The 16,897-nt window shown below is 69.1% G+C and overlaps 3 protein-coding genes across 7 annotated transcripts; all 3 read left to right on the top strand.

Moving 5' to 3' along the window:
* The first annotated feature begins 93 nt into the window (after positions 1–93).
* RGS14 (regulator of G protein signaling 14) lies at positions 94–6,968 on the top strand. 2 transcript variants are annotated; one of them, XM_083799075.1, is made up of 15 exons: positions 115–277; positions 1,457–1,478; positions 2,449–2,603; positions 2,714–2,806; positions 3,315–3,458; positions 3,551–3,700; positions 3,838–3,958; positions 4,035–4,159; positions 4,228–4,425; positions 4,514–4,590; positions 4,691–4,817; positions 5,045–5,126; positions 5,318–5,376; positions 5,534–5,648; positions 5,863–6,968. In XM_083799075.1, the coding sequence occupies exons 1-15, from the start codon at positions 233–235 to the stop codon at positions 6,099–6,101; spliced, it is 1,752 nt and encodes a 583-aa protein (XP_083655201.1). In that variant the 5' UTR covers positions 115–232; the 3' UTR covers positions 6,102–6,968. The 2 variants fall into 2 exon arrangements, with proteins under 2 accessions (XP_083655202.1, XP_083655201.1); XM_083799076.1 differs by lacking the exon at positions 1,457–1,478 and having other exon boundaries at positions 94–281; positions 2,422–2,603.
* Positions 6,969–8,449: 1,481 nt separating this feature from the next.
* On the top strand, positions 8,450–12,911 carry SLC34A1 (solute carrier family 34 member 1). 4 transcript variants are annotated; one of them, XM_083799065.1, is made up of 13 exons: positions 8,450–8,847; positions 9,064–9,254; positions 9,376–9,558; positions 9,742–9,870; positions 9,944–10,087; positions 10,188–10,299; positions 10,382–10,577; positions 10,758–10,853; positions 10,989–11,088; positions 11,268–11,435; positions 11,798–11,914; positions 12,062–12,186; positions 12,263–12,911. In XM_083799065.1, the coding sequence occupies exons 1-13, from the start codon at positions 8,567–8,569 to the stop codon at positions 12,815–12,817; spliced, it is 2,397 nt and encodes a 798-aa protein (XP_083655191.1). In that variant the 5' UTR covers positions 8,450–8,566; the 3' UTR covers positions 12,818–12,911. The 4 variants fall into 4 exon arrangements, with proteins under 4 accessions (XP_083655191.1, XP_083655192.1, XP_083655193.1 ...); XM_083799066.1 differs by having other exon boundaries at positions 8,742–8,847; positions 9,138–9,254; XM_083799067.1 differs by having other exon boundaries at positions 8,782–8,847; positions 9,138–9,254; positions 9,792–9,870.
* Positions 12,912–13,526: 615 nt separating this feature from the next.
* On the top strand, positions 13,527–14,825 carry LOC310881604 (alpha-2Db adrenergic receptor-like). The gene has a single exon (XM_083799080.1). It carries the CDS (start codon positions 13,675–13,677, stop codon positions 14,710–14,712), a length of 1,038 nt encoding a protein of 345 aa, XP_083655206.1. The 5' UTR covers positions 13,527–13,674; the 3' UTR covers positions 14,713–14,825.
* The last annotated feature ends 2,072 nt before the right edge of the window (positions 14,826–16,897 follow it).

The following is a 16,897-nucleotide window of genomic DNA, read 5'->3' as shown; positions in this document are numbered from 1 at the left end:
TCCCGTTACCGGTGGCGGCGTCGGGAGGGCGGCTCCGCTCCCCCCCGGCTGCGGTCTCGGTTCCCATGGCGACATTTCCTGTGGCAGCCGAAAGCGGCAGTGCCGGCGGTGCCGGGGGTGCCGGGAGGGCCGGGCCGGCCGCGCCGCGCCGCCGGGCGGGGATGCTGCGGGGCTCCGGGCAGAGCCGGTAGCCCGCCGGGGCCGGGCCGGGCCGGGCCGGGCCGTGCCAGGGATGCAGGGCAAGGGCAAGCTGCTGCTGGTCCACAACGGGCGCATGGTGAGTGCCGCCGGCACCGGGGACGGGGACGGGGACCGGGACCGGGACCGGGACCGGGACCGGGAGGAGCCGCTCCGGGGGTGCCGGGGGTGGGCACGGGGCTGGGGGGAGCTGGGGCTGGGGCAGGAGGGGCTGTGGGGATGGGGCGTGTGGGGCTGGGGGGGGGATGCGCTGCTGGGATGGGTGGGTAGAGATGTGTGGGGATGGGTGATGCGGGGCTGGGTGTGTGGGGATGGGTGTGTGGGGCTGGGGAGCTTGGGGCTGGGGAGCTTGGGGCTGGGGAGCTTGGGGCTGGGGAGTTTGGGGCTGGGGAGCTTGGGGCTGGGGAGCTTGGGGCTGGTCGGTGTAGGGCTGGGTGGTTTAGGGCCGGGGAGTCTGGGGTGTGTACCAGGGATGGATGGGGAAGAGCAAGGATGGGGCGAGGTGGGGCTGTGGGGCCGGAGATGGACGAACAGGGCTGGGAGGTGCGGGGCTGCCACAGGGGGCACGGCAGGGGTGTGGGGGTGGGCTAGCAGGGGGCAGGGGGCACGTTGTGGGGCCGGGGTGGGAGGCAAGGGGGGGCTGGGATGCGTGGGGCTGGGCTGGGGGCTGCAGGGCAGGCTGGGCTGCGTGGGGCTGGGGGGACACCGGCCGGCCAGGCCCAGGGCACGGCTCCAGGGTGGCCCAGGCGGGCGGTGGGCGGCCGGCACGCCCCGTGCGGGCTCTGCTCATCTCCCCGAGGTGCCACGTCCCCAAGGGAGGTGCCTGGGGCAGCCCAGGGGGATGCTGCGGGACCCGGCGGTGCCCGCTCCTGGGTGCTGGCTCTCCGGTAGCCCCAGGCCCCGAGGCAGCGAGCAGTTTGTCTGCCTGGGGCTGTGGTTCTCCTTCCTTCCCTCCCCTCCTCCCCTCCTCTTCCTGTGCCGGGGAGGCTGCTTCTCTCCTCCCCGGGTAGCTGCGGGGTGGTAGCAGCAGGGTTGTGGCCGATAGCATCTGCCCTTTCCCCATCGCTGAGCCCAGTGAGAGAAAGTCTGCGTGCTCGCTGTGAGCCCCGGCGGCTGTGTTGTGCTGGGGGGGAGCCCCACGTCCTGCCCCCGCCACGGGGCAGCAGCCCCAGATAACAGCAGGGCGGTGTTTGCCGGCGGCTCGGCCCCTCGCCCCAGCTGCTTGCCCTCCCTCACACCTCTCCTCTCCACCCCACAGGGCCCGGCCGTGTCAGATGGAGGTAAGGCTGCTCCTCGCATCGTCACCCGGGGAGGGGGAAGCCCCGCCGTGCCCGGCCCCCCCTGCTCGGATGGGGCCCTGGGTGCTGGAAGCTGCGGTGCTGGCTGGGTCACGCAGAGCCCGGTAGCTCCGAGGGGAGGCTGTCTGTTTGCCAAGTCATGCCTCGCCTTGGGCAGAACAAGAAGGGCAGGGAGCAGAGCAGCGATCTGCCTCCTCTGCTGGGGAGCCACGGGGACGCTGCCCCCCTCCCACTGGCTCTGCCGGGGGACCCCTCCTGTGCGCCCCGACCTCCGCTGGCAAGTGGCCCTCTGCTCCCCGTTGTCACCAGTCAGACCCGATCAGGAGCTGGCTGGCCGGCCGTGGGGACTTCCCTCTTTTAGGAGGAGGGCTGCATTTGAATGCAGTCATCTCTGTTCCCCTCGGCTTCCTTTAAGGCCAGGGCTGACCATTTCTGTGCCCCCAGTGGCCAGGGACAGAGAAGCAGAGAAGGGAATCGAGGCGCAAGCGTGGTCATAGTGCCAGAGGAGCCCCCCACCCATCCTCCTCGCCACCTGCCCCTCGTCTCCCTGCCCTTCTGCTTCCCCTCCCCGCTGGGCGCCTTCCCCACGCGCCGCTCTGTTCCCCTGGGAGATGAGTCACACGTGGAGTGACGGTGACAGCCCTGGGAGGGAGTGCTGTCACCGGGAGGGAGTGCTGTCACGCCGGAAGGTGCCGGCTGTGCCATCGCGGCGCCGTGCCATCACGGCGCTGGGCTGCTGGCGATGCTGCGATGCACGGAGCAGCAGCTCGGCTCCTCGTGCTCCCACCCCGACACCTCGCAGGCTCAGGGCAGCCAGGACGGGGCAGATGAACTTGGGGCAGACACCGGGGGCGGCGGGCACCTCGGGGCTGACTTAGCCCTGGCCGCGCGTGCCCCCAGGCAGGGCGGCCGCGATGGCCAGCAGCCGGACCTGAGCCTTTTTCTCTCCCAGAATTAAACGCCTCCAGGGCCCGGGGCAGCAACCACAGCGTGAACAGCCTGCCCGCCCCGCAGACCACGTGCAGCTCCGCACACGGCTCTGTGGGCAGCTGGGCAGAGTCCTTCGAGACGCTGCTGCAGGACCGCGTGGCCGTCACCTACTTCACCGTGAGTGCCGCAGCCCCGACCCCGCTCCCCGCGCCGGCCGCGGCAGCCATCCTGGCCTCGAGCATCCCACACACCGGGTGCAGCCGGGCCAGCAGCTCTCTGCCCCCCAGGAGTTCCTCAAGAAGGAGTTCAGCGCCGAGAACGTCTACTTCTGGCAGGCATGCGAGCGCTTCCAGCAGATCCCGGCCAGCGACACGCAGCAGGTACCAGCCCTGCGGCTGAGGCTGCGTCACCCGGGGGATGTGGACAGAGGGAGGGAGGTGGCAGCCACGTCACTGTGTCCCCGGGTGCTGTGTGCGGGGTCCCAGTGGACTCCCGGTACAGGAGGCTGGGGTCTCTTCTGGTCAGGACAAGGGGATGGATGCGGCGTGCATCTGAAGAGCCACAGCCAAGGCTGCCCGTCCCGTGGGGCAGGCTGTGCCTCTCCACCCTTGGGGCTGCGAGAGGATGGAGGGTGCTGCTGCCAGGACCAGGGCTGGGGAAAAAAAGAGATGCAGGGCAGGGAGGGGGACCGGGGGTGTGGGGACAGGGCCAGGTGGCTCCTCCAGCAGGTTGTACCTTCGTGGAGAGAGCGTCACGTTGTGCCCAGAGCTCGGGGCTGGATGTGGGGCTGGTGCTGGTCCTGCAGATAACTCTGGCTGGGACTTGGCCCAGTGCCCAGGGGCTCGGAGGGGAGGGGGTTCCTGGCCCCATCCTGACCCCCGCTCCCAGCTGGCGCAGGAGGCGCGGCGGATCTACGACGAGTTCCTCTCCAGCCACTCGGTGAGTCCCGTCAACATCGACAGGCAGGCCTGGATCGGGGAGGAAATGCTGGCCACCCCCTCCCCAGACATGTTCCGCCTCCAGCAGCTCCAGGTGAGACAATCCACCCCCCCCCAGCCCCGCTCCAGCAGCCCCCCGGGGAGCCGTGGGCTAGGGCGCTGAGCGGGCACCTCCTCCCCTCGCAGATCTTTAACCTGATGAAGTTCGACAGCTACACGCGCTTCGTGAAGTCCCCCCTCTACCAAGCCTGCCTGAGGGCCGAGAGCCAGGGGCAGCCCCTGCCAGACCTGCGGCCCCACTCCCGCAGCAGCAGCCCCCCCCCAGACCTCAGCAAGGTGAGCGGGATGCAAAGGGGGGGACACAGACCCATCCTGGGGCCGGTCACCGTCCCCACCGTGTCACAAGCCCGGCCGCGGGCTGATGACAGAGACGTGCTGGGGGACGGAGGCTGAGCCTCCTCTCCTCGCCCCAGAAGTCGAAGCTGAAGCTGGGGAAGTCCCTGCCTCTCGGCGTGGAGACGGCCGGCAGCGGGGCCACCCGCAGCCCCCGCCGCTCCTTCCGCAAGGGCGAGAGACGGGAGCCCTCCTGGGCAGGTAGGCACCGTGTAGGGCAGCTGGGGACAGCCCCGTCCCCACGCCGTCCCCATCCACGGGTGTCCGTTTGTCCTAGACGGGGGAGAAGGCGGTGGAAGCGCCGTGCTGTGGAGAGAGTCCCAGGGCTCCCTCAACTCCTCCGCCAGCCTGGACCTGGGCTTCCTCTCCTCGGCCAGCACGGCCGCCAGCCCCTGGACGGAGGTGAGTCCTCGCCGCGCCGGCCCCGCGCCGCCACCGGCCCTGCTGATGGCGGCTCTCCCGTCCCGCAGGGCCATCGCAAGAGCCTGGGGGGCAGCGAGGCCGAGGCCAAGCCCACCAAGTACTGCTGCGTCTACCTGCCCGACGGCACGGCCTCGCTGGCCGCGGTGCGGCCCGGCCTCTCCATCCGCGACATGCTGGCTGGGATATGCGAGAAGCGCGGCTTCAGCCTCCCCGACATCAAGGTGTACCTGGTGGGCAACGAGCAGGTACGGGGCAGGGGGGCTCCGGGCAGCGGGGCTGGCGCGGCGTGGATGTGCCCGTGCCAGGAGCCTGCTGATGCGTTGGCTCTCGCAGAAAGCGTTGGTGCTGGACCAGGAGTGCTGCGTGCTGGCAGACCAGGAGGTGAAGCTGGAGAACAGGATCAGCTTTGAGTGAGTGTCGTTTTCAGGATTAATGCCTTCCAGTCCACATCATCCCCCCAACCTCCCTGCAGAGCCGCTGACACCTCTCGCGTCTTCTTCCTCCCCGCAGCCTGGAAATCTCCTCCCTGAGCAAGACCATCCGCATCACGGCCAAGTCCACCAAGCGCATCCGGGAAGCGCTGCAGCCCGTGCTGGGCAAATACAGCGTCAACGTGGAGCTGGTGCTGCTGCGGCGGGTGAGGGCTGCCAGCCACGGCACTGGGCCGGGGGGTCTGGGGGGGTGGGGGGCAGCAATCCGGGCTGAGCTGGGCAGCGCCAGGTGGGTGCACTGTGTGCCAGGCAGCCCCTGACCTGGCGGGGCTGTGACCAGCGAGCTCAGATGCTGGTGTCATGGGCCCTCCGCCCGGCCACCCTTGCCACGCGCCGCGTCACACCGGTGTGACACTGGGGTTCCCCGTTGCAGCAAGGTGAGTCGGCAGCACTGGACCTAGAGAAGCTGGTTAGCACGGTGGCTGCGCAGAAACTCGTCCTGGAAACGCCAGCAGGTAATGTCTGGGGACAGCCGTGTCCCCTCCCGAGCCATGTCACTCCCCCGAGCTGTGCCAGCCCCCTGAGCCCATCCTGCTCACGGGGCCGGGCTGCTTTCTGCTGGCCACGGCTCCTGCTCCCTGCGTGGGCTCTGTCCTGTCACCAGCCAGGACCGTGGTGCTAAGCCCTGCTCCTCTGTACATTGCAGACATGAGAGTGACAGAGAGCGCCGAGGCTGCGGCCGCCCCCTCCCCGCTCCGCAGCGAGGTGAGTCCCAGATCCTCCCTGCTCAGGAGGGGAGATGCCCCGGGCTGCGGGGGTGCCGTGGGGTAGGGGTGCCCGCTGCAGGGGCAGGAGCAGGCTGCCGTGGGCCGGGGGAGCGCTGCCTCCCTGCCCCGGTGCTGAGCCCGGCCGCTCGCCGCAGGAGGGAAGCCCGACGGGAGCAGAGGCCGACGCGCCGTGGGGGATGCCCTCCTCCTCCTGCAGGTCCCGGTCCTCGGCTGCCACCAACCTGAACCGCCGCACCTATGACCTGGAAGGTGAGAGCCCAAAACCCACGGGATTGGGGCAAAACACAGGGTGGCGAGGGGAGCAGGGTCCCCGCTGCGCCGGGGATGGGCACGGGGTCCCGTGAGCGCAGGGTCCCGAGTAGATGTTGCGGGTGCTGCGTTTGGGGTCACATCAGGCCGAGGCATTTGGGAGCGAGCGGGTGGCGGTGCCGGGCTGAGGTGCGTGTCCTGCTTTTCCCCCAAGGGCTGGTGGAGCTGCTGAACCGTGCCCAGAGCTGCCGGGCCAACGACCAGCGGGGGCTGCTCTCCAAGGAGGACCTGGTGCTGCCTGACTTCCTCCAGCTGCCGGGGCAGGACGGCAGTGCCTGCGGGGGCTCCGATCAGCCCAGTGCCCCTCACCCGGGATCCGAGGGGAACAACCACCCCGGCCCCGCCGAGGAGCCCGCGCCAGCTCAGCCTGCGGTCGAGCAGGAGCCCCGGTGAGCCCTGCCCCACGCCCGCACCCAGCGCTGGCGCCGCCGACACTGCCCGGACCGCAGATTCGTCCACGTCCTGTCCCAAACTCGTGTCGTGTTGCTGTGAGTGGTTGAGCAGCTGCCGTGCCCCTCGGTGGGGCCACGTCCTGGTGCACGTCCAGGGAGTCCTGTACATAGTTTGAACCCCCCGCTGCAAAGCACTCGGCAGCGTCCCGCGCACGCCTGGCACTGCCCTGCCCGGTGCTTCTGCCTCCCCTGCCTGGGGCAGGGCTGCCTCGGGGTGAATCCTGCTTGCGCCAGGCTGGCACGGCCCCCCGGGAAGCAGCCTGCCAGATGAAGGGCGTGCGGGATGGAGAGGATGTGGGTGGATGGGGTGGCAGGGCAGGGCAGCCCTGGGCCCCCGTGCCATGGGCAGGCAGGGATGGGAGAGTGGGTGGGGATTGATCGAGCCCCATCCCGGCAGTGGGTTCCCATGGCAAGACCCTGGAAGGGGGGGGCTGCTGAAACGGCCCCCTGCCCTGTCCCTGCTGGGGCAGTGGGCTCTCAGCCCTCGGGGCCAGGCTTGCCATGTGTTGGAGGCACCGGGGCAGCGCAGCACCTCTGGGTGCTGAGCATCTCAGCCTGCCCTGGGTGCTGCCGGGTGCCCGGCATGCCCAGCCTGCCCGCGCGGCCAGACCCGGCTGCGCCCTGGGCCACCGCTCGGTCCCCACTGCCCGGCCAGAGGCAGAGGGGTGGCCCAGGGCAGCCTCCTGGGGGGGAGCACAGCCCCCGGGCCGGACCCCAGGGCTGGCACAGAGCCCTCGTGTGTCTCCGTGGTGCTGCTCGGTCCTGTCCATGGTGTGAAACCGGGGGAAATAAAGAGCATTGCCTGGAAGCGCTTCCCTCGCCTTCCTTCCTGCCCCGCCGGGGAGCCGGGCCATGCCCAGGGGTGGCCAAGGGATGCTTCTGGTGCCATCACCTCCCTGCGCCCCAACTACCCCACAAAGCCCCTCAGGGCCAGCCCCCACACCCCTGCCAGTGGCCGCGCAGCCCCCAGCTGTGCCGCCCTGCCCGCGGGAAGGGGCAGCGCCAGCAGCCCCATTTCCCAGCCCCACCGGTGGTGTAGGGCACACCACAGGGTGGTAGGACTTCAGCCCCGAGCCTGTCAATGAGTGACAGCCCGAGCTGCCAGGGCCTCGCGGGTTAATGATTGCAGGGGCAGCCGGGCAGCGGCCACTGCAGCCCCCAGGGACAGGGCACACGCGGCCACCGGCCGGGCATGGGGGCTGCGGGGTGGTCCCAGGCTGCACCCCCTGGCTGGAGGGCCCCCCACGGCCCTTTTACCCCGGAGAGGCCGCGCACCTCCCGTGCAGTGGCTGCTCCTGGGTGTGTAACCCGGTAAACTCCAGGGGGTCCCTGGGCTGCCTTAGCCATGGACTGTCCCCAGGCACCGCCAGCACCCCACGTACCTGAGGGGTCTCCCCTTGTGCCTGTAAAGCCTTCATGCCTGGCTTTTTTGGGGTAGGGAGCTGACAAATTACTCTGTGAGCCGTGGCTTAGGGGCACGTCCTCATCACACTAATACCGGCACATGGATGGCACCGTCCCCTCTGGATTTGGCATGGCACGAGGCGAGGGGGATGAAGCTCTGCCCCCCAGCTGGGTCCCAGGCAGGACCGGGGTACCCTCGTCCAGCACCGCGCATGTCCCTCGGTCCCCGCAGCGCCCAGGGAGCAGCGTGTGCTGCCAGGCTGACCCAGGCCAGGGTCACGCAGTGCTCCACGCCCCGGTGGGCACGGCTTGCGGCACAACGACGCGCTCGTGGGCACCGGCAGGACCCAGCGGTGCTGGCTCCTGGCATCCACCTCCAAGCCCCAGAAGAACGGAGGTGGCACGGCCCTGTGGCCCCTCCGCATCCCGCCTGACAGCAGCAGCCACCCCAAGGACCTTTGGCCCCAGCTCTCCCCTCGGCTGCCGTGGGCACGAGCTGGCCGGGCACCTCGTGGGTGGATGGAAACTTGGCCGGAGGTGCATACACGGGGTAATGATAAACGGCAGCGGGGCGGCGGTGACGGCAGCGCTGGCACCGCTCCCCGCCCGCCCGGCCCCGCACCGCACACGCTGAGCAGCAGCGGTCCCTGCAGCTGTGTGCCACCATCGCCGGTGACATGGAGACCACCCTGGTGCCTGTCCTGCCAGCAGGACCCTGCCACGATGCTGGTGCGACCGCTGCCACCGCGCTCAGCCAGGACAGCAGAGCCGGGCCCCTGGTGGGTGATGCTCGGGCAGCTGCGAGGATGGAGGATGCGTGCATGGCCTCACCTCCAGCAGCGACGACACCTCCTCCTCCTCCTCCTCCTCCTCCTCCTCCTCTCCCACAGAGGATGAAGCACACAGTGCTGAGGCCACATCAGTGGCCACCCCACAGGACCAGGGCTCCAGCACGGCCCCAGGAGCACAGGGCGATGCACAGCCCCGGGCAGGCGAGGAGGGATGTGTGGGGCGTCCTGGGGGCACCAGACCCCGGGGGCGCGTGCCCCATCCCGCCCCAGGCCGCGGCTGACGTGGGCTGTCACGGGGTTACCCATTAACTGCAGGAATTTCTGGGGAGGAGGTGAGTGGCAAGCAGAGGCGAGGGGCAACGCTGGGCTCCTTAGACTTTGCTCTTGGCGTGCATATAAAGGGCCCCGGTGCCCCGCGGGCCACTTTGCCAGAGGGACGCGTGGATGTGGCATGAGGACATGGCACTGCTCTGACTGCTTGGCCAGCCCCAGGTGAGCAGGGCCCCGGGGCAGGACCGGCTGCTGGTGGCCCCGATGGGGCAGGACCCGGCTGTTCCCAGCTCCCTGCCCCATGCCCACCAGCTGACCCCATCCCACGGGCCGCTTTCCCTGCGGGAGCCCTGGGGATGGCACGGTGGCAGCTGGTGGCCGAGGGGACCACGGGGATGGCGCTCCTTGGAGGTGCCACCACTGCGTGGCTGCCTGCAGCGTGCTGGGGAGGTGGCTGTCGGAGCGGTGCAGCCGTGGCTCCGCCGCGGTGACGTGTGGCCGCTTGTGCTCAGAGTCACCCAGAGCGATGCTGCCGTACCGGAGGGAGAGCCCGGCCATGCCCCGCTGCCCAGTGCGGGGAGGAAGGGTGGTGCACGGGCCCCAGTTCGCCTACTGCCCCAGCCCCCCAGGTAGGTCCTTCCTCCTCCTCCTCACCCTGCAGAGCTCAGCTCCGCTTTCACGTGCCGGGCAGGGTCCCAGCCTGGCACCCTCCAAAGACGGGGCCATAACGTGGGTGCCACCTCTCCCCAGCTCTGCACAGGCTGCCGGGTGCCCACACCTGTCCCTTCGCCGTGAGCACGGTGACCTGCCCTGACCATGGCTTCCTGTGCCCCGGCTCCCCGGGGAGGCTGGTGGAGGGCATGGAGCGCTACGAGCTGGACGCGCTGCCCTGGCAGGGGCCCCGGCTGGGCTTGGACGAGCTGCAGAAGCCAGGTGAGGTCCCCGCAGTGCCCCGGCACGGAGCACCCCAACCAGAGCACCCGGCGTGGAAGATGCTCGGCACCCCGGGGTGCTGTGGGCAGAGCAGAGGGAGGCGGAAGGGACCTGGGGACTGGTGGCACAGCCGGGCACGGGGACACGCGGCCGGCGTTTAACACTTTCTCTTGTCTTGCGCAGAGCTGGGGTGCTGGGCGAGGGTCCAGTCCATCTGTGTCTCCCTTCTCAAGGTGCCCCTGATGTTCGGCTTCCTGTACCTCTTCGTCTGCTCCCTGGACGTGCTCAGCTCTGCCTTCCAGCTGGCCGGAGGTACGGCCACGGGGGCAGCGGGCAGCCGGCGGCACCGCTGCTCCGGCACCCTGCCGCTTGCGCTCTCTCACAGGCAAGGTGGCCGGGGACATCTTCAAGGACAACGCCATCCTCTCCAACCCCGTGGCCGGGCTTGTGGTGGGCATCCTGGTGACTGTGTTGGTGCAGAGCTCCTCCACCTCCACCTCCATCATCGTCAGCATGGTCTCCTCGGGGCGTGAGTGCGCTCCCTGGGAGCCGAGGCTGGGGGACGGGGTGGCTGGAGGGGGCCACCCCGAGCTGGGACACGTGGGGCTAGCGGGTCTCTCTGTCCCCAGTGCTGGAAGTGCGCTCTGCCATCCCCATCATCATGGGCTCCAACATCGGCACCTCCGTCACCAACACCATCGTGGCCCTCATGCAGGCCGGTGACCGCAGCGAGTTCAAACGGTGCGAGCTGCTCGGGGCTTGTGGGGGGCTCGAGGTGGGGCTCGGGGCTGCCCCGTGCCCACACGTGGGCTCCTCCATGCAGGGCTTTCGCTGGTGCCACGGTGCACGACTGCTTCAACTGGCTGTCCGTGCTGGTCCTGCTGCCGCTGGAGGTGGTGAGCGGGTACCTGCACCACGTCACCCGCCTGGTGGTGGCCACCTTCAACATCCGCAGCGGGAAGGACGCCCCCGACCTGCTCAAGATCATCACGGAGCCCTTCACCAAGCTCATCATCCAGGTCTCCTCGTGCTGTCCCCAGGGGCGGTGTCCTTAAAGCCGCTGGTGGTCCCCCGGCGCTGCTGTCCCTTTGGCGGTGGTGGCCTCAAAGCCTGGGAGCGGTGTCCCCGTCACGGCGAAGATGTCCCCAGGCTGGGCGTGCTGCCAGCCCCCAACCGCCCTCTCCGCCGTGTTGTTGCAGCTGGACAAGTCGGTGATCACGGGCATTGCCACGGGGGACGAGAGCCTGCGCAACCGCAGCCTCATCCGCGTGTGGTGTGGCCCCGAGCCCCCCCAGGTGAGGGGCCCCTGGCCTTGCCATGGGGCTGGGAAGGGTGGAGAGCTGGGAGGGAGCAGGCTGGCCACCCCAAAAGCACCCCAAAGAGCGGGGTGGGCCCTGTGGAGCCACCTAAAGCCTGCTCTCACCCTACAGACAGCTCCCGGGGGGCTTGGGGCCCCCCCAAACTGCACGTCCCCCGGCCACTGCAGCGGTAACAGCATGGAGAGCCTCCACAACGTCACCAGGCAGAAGTGTGAGTGGGGCTGGGGGCTGCCGGTGCACGGGGGGCTGGGGTCAGGACGCGTGGCAGGGCTGGGAGATGCTGGGCTGGGGGTTTTGGGGCTGGGGGTGTGTGTGTGTGTGTGGTGGGGGCAGGTCTGTGAGCGGGGCCGGGCTGGCCCCAGGCCCTCGCCCAGCCGTGCTGTGGGGCAGGTGAGCACCTCTTCACGGACACGCCGCTGCCGGACCTGGCCGTGGGGCTGGTGCTGCTGGCCGGGTCCCTCGTCGTGCTCTGCACCTGCCTCATCCTCCTGGTCAAACTCCTCAACTCCCTGCTCAAGGGGCAGGTGGCCAAAGCCATCCAGAAGGTCATCAACACTGGTGAGTGGGACGGGGACCACCGTGGGATGAGTGGGATGGGGCCAACCTGCTCCAGCCTTCCCTGCCTGCCCCCGGCCACCCCCAGGCCCAACCCTGGCTGCCCCTAACCCCCAGCTCTGCCTGGTCCCCAAGTCCCCTGTCCCCATCCCTACCCGCTCCCCGCTCTGCTTATGGCTGTCACATCCTCCTGGTGTCCACGTCCCCCTTCCCCATCCACCCTGGCCACCAGCCTCCTGCCTGCCCCAAGCCTGGCCCTATATGCAGCATCTGCCCCCCCAGCTCCCTCCCCAGCACCGTGTAGGCGCTCTGGGCTGCTCCCAGCTGATGTTCCCCTCTCTGTGTCCGTGTCTGTGCCGTGGCAGACCTCCCGCACCCGTTCAGCTGGCTCACCGGGTACTTTGCCATGGTGGTGGGCGCTGGGATGACCTTTGTCGTGCAGAGCAGCTCTGTCTTCACCTCGGCCATCACGCCCCTAATCGGTGAGTCCCAGCCGAGCCTGGTTCCCTGCCACCTGCCGGTCCCCACCACGGTGGCCCACGGATGCTGGGGTCCTCAGATTTGTGTCCCCAGTGGAGAGCACGGGGTGCTGGCAGGCGATGCAATGGCATGGGGTGCCTGTCCCACAGGCTTGGGGGTGATCAGCATTGAGCGTGCCTACCCGCTGACCCTCGGCTCCAACATCGGCACCACCACCACCGCCATCCTGGCTGCCCTGGCCAGCCCGGGGGACAAGCTGGCCAGCTCCTTCCAGGTACGGGTAGCCAGGGGACTGGGGGAAGCCCACACACCCCCGTGTGCCCAGGCTGACGAGGCAGCTGTCCCCGCAGATCGCCCTCTGCCACTTCTTCTTTAACATCTCCGGCATCCTGCTGTGGTACCCGCTGCCCTTCACCCGCCTGCCCATCCGCATGGCCAAGGCGCTGGGCGAGCGCACGGCCAAGTACCGCTGGTTCGCCGTGCTGTACCTCATCGTCTGCTTCCTCCTGCTGCCCTCCCTCATCTTCGGCATCTCCATGGCGGGCTGGCGGGTGCTGGTGGGGGTGGGCGCCCCCTTCCTCGGCCTCCTCTTCTTTGTGGGCCTGGTGAACGCGCTGCAGGCGCGCAGCCCCGGCCGCCTGCCCAAGTGGCTGCAGACCTGGGACTTCCTCCCGGCCTGGATGCACTCGCTGCAGCCGCTCGACAACCTCATCACGCGCGCCGCGCTGTGCTGCACCGACCGCTGCCGCAGCCCCGAGGGCTGGGACGAGCGCGAGGGCGCTGCCCGCGACAAGGCCAGGCTGGGGCTGGACAACCCCGCGCTCTCCTACCCCGAGGAGATGCCGGGTCCCGCGCTCCGGGTGGGCTCCCCCCGCCTGCCCCCGCACGGCGCCACCCGCCTCTAGTTGGTACCGGGCTCCTGGCCTCCGCGCTGGTTTCCAGTGTCCCCGTTCAGCTGGTGTCTAATAAAGGCCGAGCACCCAGGTGTGTGAGACTTCACCTGCCAGCCCCAGGTGCGTGAGACTTCAGCTCCCGCCCCTGCGAGTCCTGCTGGACGCCCACCGTCCGCACCCGTGTCTGTACATCGCCCGCACGCAGCCTTGCAGCCTGCCCCGGGGCTGCGTGGGTGCCCAGCACTGGGGAAGCACCAAGCATCTTCCTCCACCTCCCTCGTCCCCAGAGGGCTGAGCCGGTGGTACAGGGTTGGCGTCACATCGCCCAGTGTCACGGCAGCGTGTTGGTGAGCTGGACACGGCATGGGGCAGCCGGAGAGGTGCCGTGGGTTGGGGCTCAGCAGGATGCTGGCACAGCACCACAGCGCAGTGCCCCAGCCCCACGGCACGAGCCCACCACCCTCCCGGTGACCCTGGCCGGAGCTCTTTAAGCACTGGCAAGAACTGCTTCTCCCACTGCCCACAGATGCTTGGGCTCCTGCCAGAGATAGCAGCCGTCCGGCCGTCCCTCCCTCCCTGCTTCCCGCCCTCCCTCCTCCCCAGGGCTGGGACGAAACGGGCCGCCCGAGCCAGCGGGGCTGCCGCTGAGCCGCTGCCAGCTGTTGTGGGGACAGCACGAAGGCAGCGGGCTGGGGGACACCGGTTCTGCCCCGCCGGACCGGGTCAGCTCAGGAGCCACGGTGGCCAGGACGCCCGGGCGGTCGGTGATGGAGGGGCCGAGCGGCGAGAGGCTGCGGTGAGCGGGGAGCACGCAGCGGGGGGCAGCCCCATGGGGATTCAGCCACCGGAGGGGCTGGGGCCGGGCCAGCATGGAGGCCGCCGGCGCCCTCCCCAATGCCTCCGGTAACGGCAGCCACGCCGGCAGCCCCCCGCACGGCCCGGCGGCCACGGGGCTCATCCTGCTGGCCGTCCTCGCCGTCCTGCTGGCCACGCTGGTGGGCAACGCGCTGGTGGTGGTGGCTGTCTCCACCAGCCGGGCCCTGCGCGCCCCGCAGAACCTCTTCCTGGTGTCCCTGGCTTCGGCGGACATCCTGGTGGCCGTCCTCATCCTGCCCTTCTCGCTGGCCAACGAGGTGATGGGCTACTGGTACTTCGGCAGCCTGTGGTGCAGCCTCTACCTGGCGCTGGACGTGCTGCTCTGCACGGCCTCCATCGGGCACCTCTGCGCCATCAGCCTCGACCGCTACTGGGCCGTCACCCGGGCGGCCCGGCTCAACCTGCGGCGCAGCCCCGGCCGCGTCAAGGGGATGATCGGGGCCGTGTGGGCCGCGGCCGCCCTGGTGGCCCTGCCGCCCCTCTTCAAGGCCCGGCCGCGGGCGCAGGAGTGCGAGCTGAGCGACGAGACGTGGTACGTGCTGGCCTCCTGCGTCGCCTCCTTCTTCGCCCCCTGCCTCGTCATGGTCACCGTCTACTGCCGCATCTACCGCCTCACCACGCGCAGGAACGCCGCTGTCCTCGCCGCCCGCCGCGGCTCGGCGCCGTGCCCCGGGGAGGCGAGCAGGAGGGCGTCCTGGGCCGCGGCACCGGGCCGGCGGCGCCGGAGCCAGCACCACAGCGTGTCGCTGTGCCGGCGGCGGCTGGTGCGGGTGCGGGAGCGGCGCTTCACCATCGTGCTGGCCGTGGTCATCGGGGCCTTCGTGCTCTGCTGGTTCCCTTTCTTCTTCACCTACAGCCTGGAGGCCGTGTGCGGGGAGGGCTGCCGCGTCTCCAAGCCCCTCTTCAGCTTCTTCTTCTGGATCGGCTACTGCAACAGCAGCCTCAACCCCGTCATCTACACCGTCTTCAACAGGGATTTCCGTGCTGCTTTCCGCAGGCTCCTGGCAGCCCCCGGCCGGCACGGCTCCTAGAGCCCCCCGGGACGGACAGCTGGGGCACGGAGGGCTGTGCTGCTGATCCTGACCTCGAGGTACTTTCAGAAATGCAGGATGTTGCAGGAGGGTGAATAAAAAAGGACAGATTGCACACCCGGGGCTGGTGTCTGCCTCCCAGGAGCCTGGTGAGCTGCCCCTGTGGGCACGCAGCCCTGTTCCTCTCACAGGTTGTCCCATTTCCCCCTGCCACCTCTTCCAGCATGGGTGACCCGTCAGAGGTGACAACTCGCGTGGCACCTCCGGTGAGTGCCCGCGCTCCTTGCCACCCCCACCAGGCAGGGACAGCCTGAGCTGGCTGGATTTGCCCAAGAACAAGCAAACACCAGCTCCTCTGCATGCATTTAGCCCCGAGCATCCTCATATAAAGCACAGGGACAGACCCTGTGGCTGCTGTGTGGGACACAAAACCCTCATGTGGCAGCACCACGGGTGCTGGGCTGAGCTGGCCGTGCCACACAGCATCCCAGTACCGGCCCAGTGCCTCCACCAGGGCTCCCCAGGCTGTCCTCTCCAGCATGGAGCCGTGCCATGCCACGGGGGCACGAGGGGTGCTGGGCTGGGGCAGGACACCCTGCTGCCTGTTCGGGGGCTTCAGCGGGATCTCGCTGCAGGAGGAGAGGCCGTCCTCTCCTGGGAGAGCGCAGGAGATGGGGTCATGCAGAAACACACTGCCTCACGGCCCGGGGCACGAGGGGGCAATTGTGGGGTGAAGACCGGGGGCAACCACAGCCCCCATGGGCAGTGCCCGTGCTGGGCAGGCCAGCCCGGCCCCGCTGCTCCGCGCAGACACGCAGGGGTCAGAGGCGCCTCGACTTCTCCAGCTTCGCAGCTCAAAATAGAAAATCTCAAAACATCAAACTTTCACTCGGCTAAAAACAGCCGCCGGCGCCTGGGAGCCGGATCCCGAGGAACGCCGGCCCCAGGCCAGCCCCGGGGACCAGCGAGGGATGCGGGCGCTCGGGTGGTGAGGGGCAGGTGGCCCCGGTCGGGTCGGCGTGTGGCACCAGCGCCAGGCACGGCCCCGCTCCCCACGGGGATGCTGTGGGATGGGGCCCGGCGCTGGCACGGTTTGGACGGAAGGAGCTGCCCCTATCACCACCGCCTGCTTCCCCTCCTGCGGCCGGCCTTTCGCCTTTTCACAATTAACCAGCACTTTGCGGCTAAAAATACCCAGGGTAGGGCACGTGAGGGGTGCACAGCCAGGGAGAGACGCAGCGGGAGGCGCATCGCAACCCACGGCAGGCAGGCCAAGCAGGCTGCCCCATCCCTCCCATGTCCCTTTCCATTCAAAGTTTGTTCGAGGACTGCTTTATCCCCCACAGCACGACCCTTATTTCTGCTCAGCTGGCGGGCTGCTGAGACACAGGCGCTGCCGGGAGAACAATTTCCCTGCGAGCACCGATTATTCCTGCCCCCGTGCAGTACCTGTCGGCATTGAACCGCATCCTGTGTTGTCATGCTGTTTCTCTGATTTGTCAAGATTATTTTTGAATTATTACCCTGCGCTGTGATACGCGTGGGTTTGCAGCCCTGTCCCCCTCCAGCCGGGCTGCCACCGGCTCTGCCGGGGGGGCACTGGGACCCTCGTGTGCGCTCCGACGCCGTGCTGCGGGCAGCAACGCCTGCCCGCGGTGCTGCAGAATGCCAGCCAGGAGGAAACCGAAAGCTGCGCTTCAGGGGCGAGCGTGCAGCCGCACGAAAACAAAGTCACTGCATCTGCGGCTCAAAATAAGCATATGCCACCTTTAAAAGGAAAAGAGCTCTAAAAGAAGAACACGCTCAGCGTGACCTCATCCCGCCGCCGCGGTACGGCGGGGCAGAACGCCCCACTCCTCCTACGGCTGGGGATCACGGCCAAGCGCCGCGGCGCCCGATCGCGGGCAGAGCTTGGAGGACGCGGCAGAGCACGGCCCTCGCGGGTTCTCGCAAGCACTCGTTGCCCGCGCAATTTTTCTCGTTATCGGGAGAGGTAACGAGAACAGGAAGCTTTTCCTGCCTGCGCGGAGCAGAGGGGCCCTGGGCTGGCTCCTACCGGCAGAGCTGCTGGAGGAGAGACAGGCCACGGGGCCTGGGTGGAAGGAGCACGGGGAGCACGCAGGGGCAGAGCTCACGGTGTGCTCGTGGGGGCGCTGAGGGGAGCGGGCAGGATTGGTCCCCAGGC

The sequence above is a fragment of the Anser anser genome (assembly GCF_964211835.1).
Source record: "Anser anser genome assembly, chromosome: 14".
Taxonomy (NCBI): domain Eukaryota; kingdom Metazoa; phylum Chordata; class Aves; order Anseriformes; family Anatidae; genus Anser; species Anser anser.
Note: the sequence above shows the minus strand (reverse complement) of the source record. Positions and strands in the feature narration are given on the sequence as shown.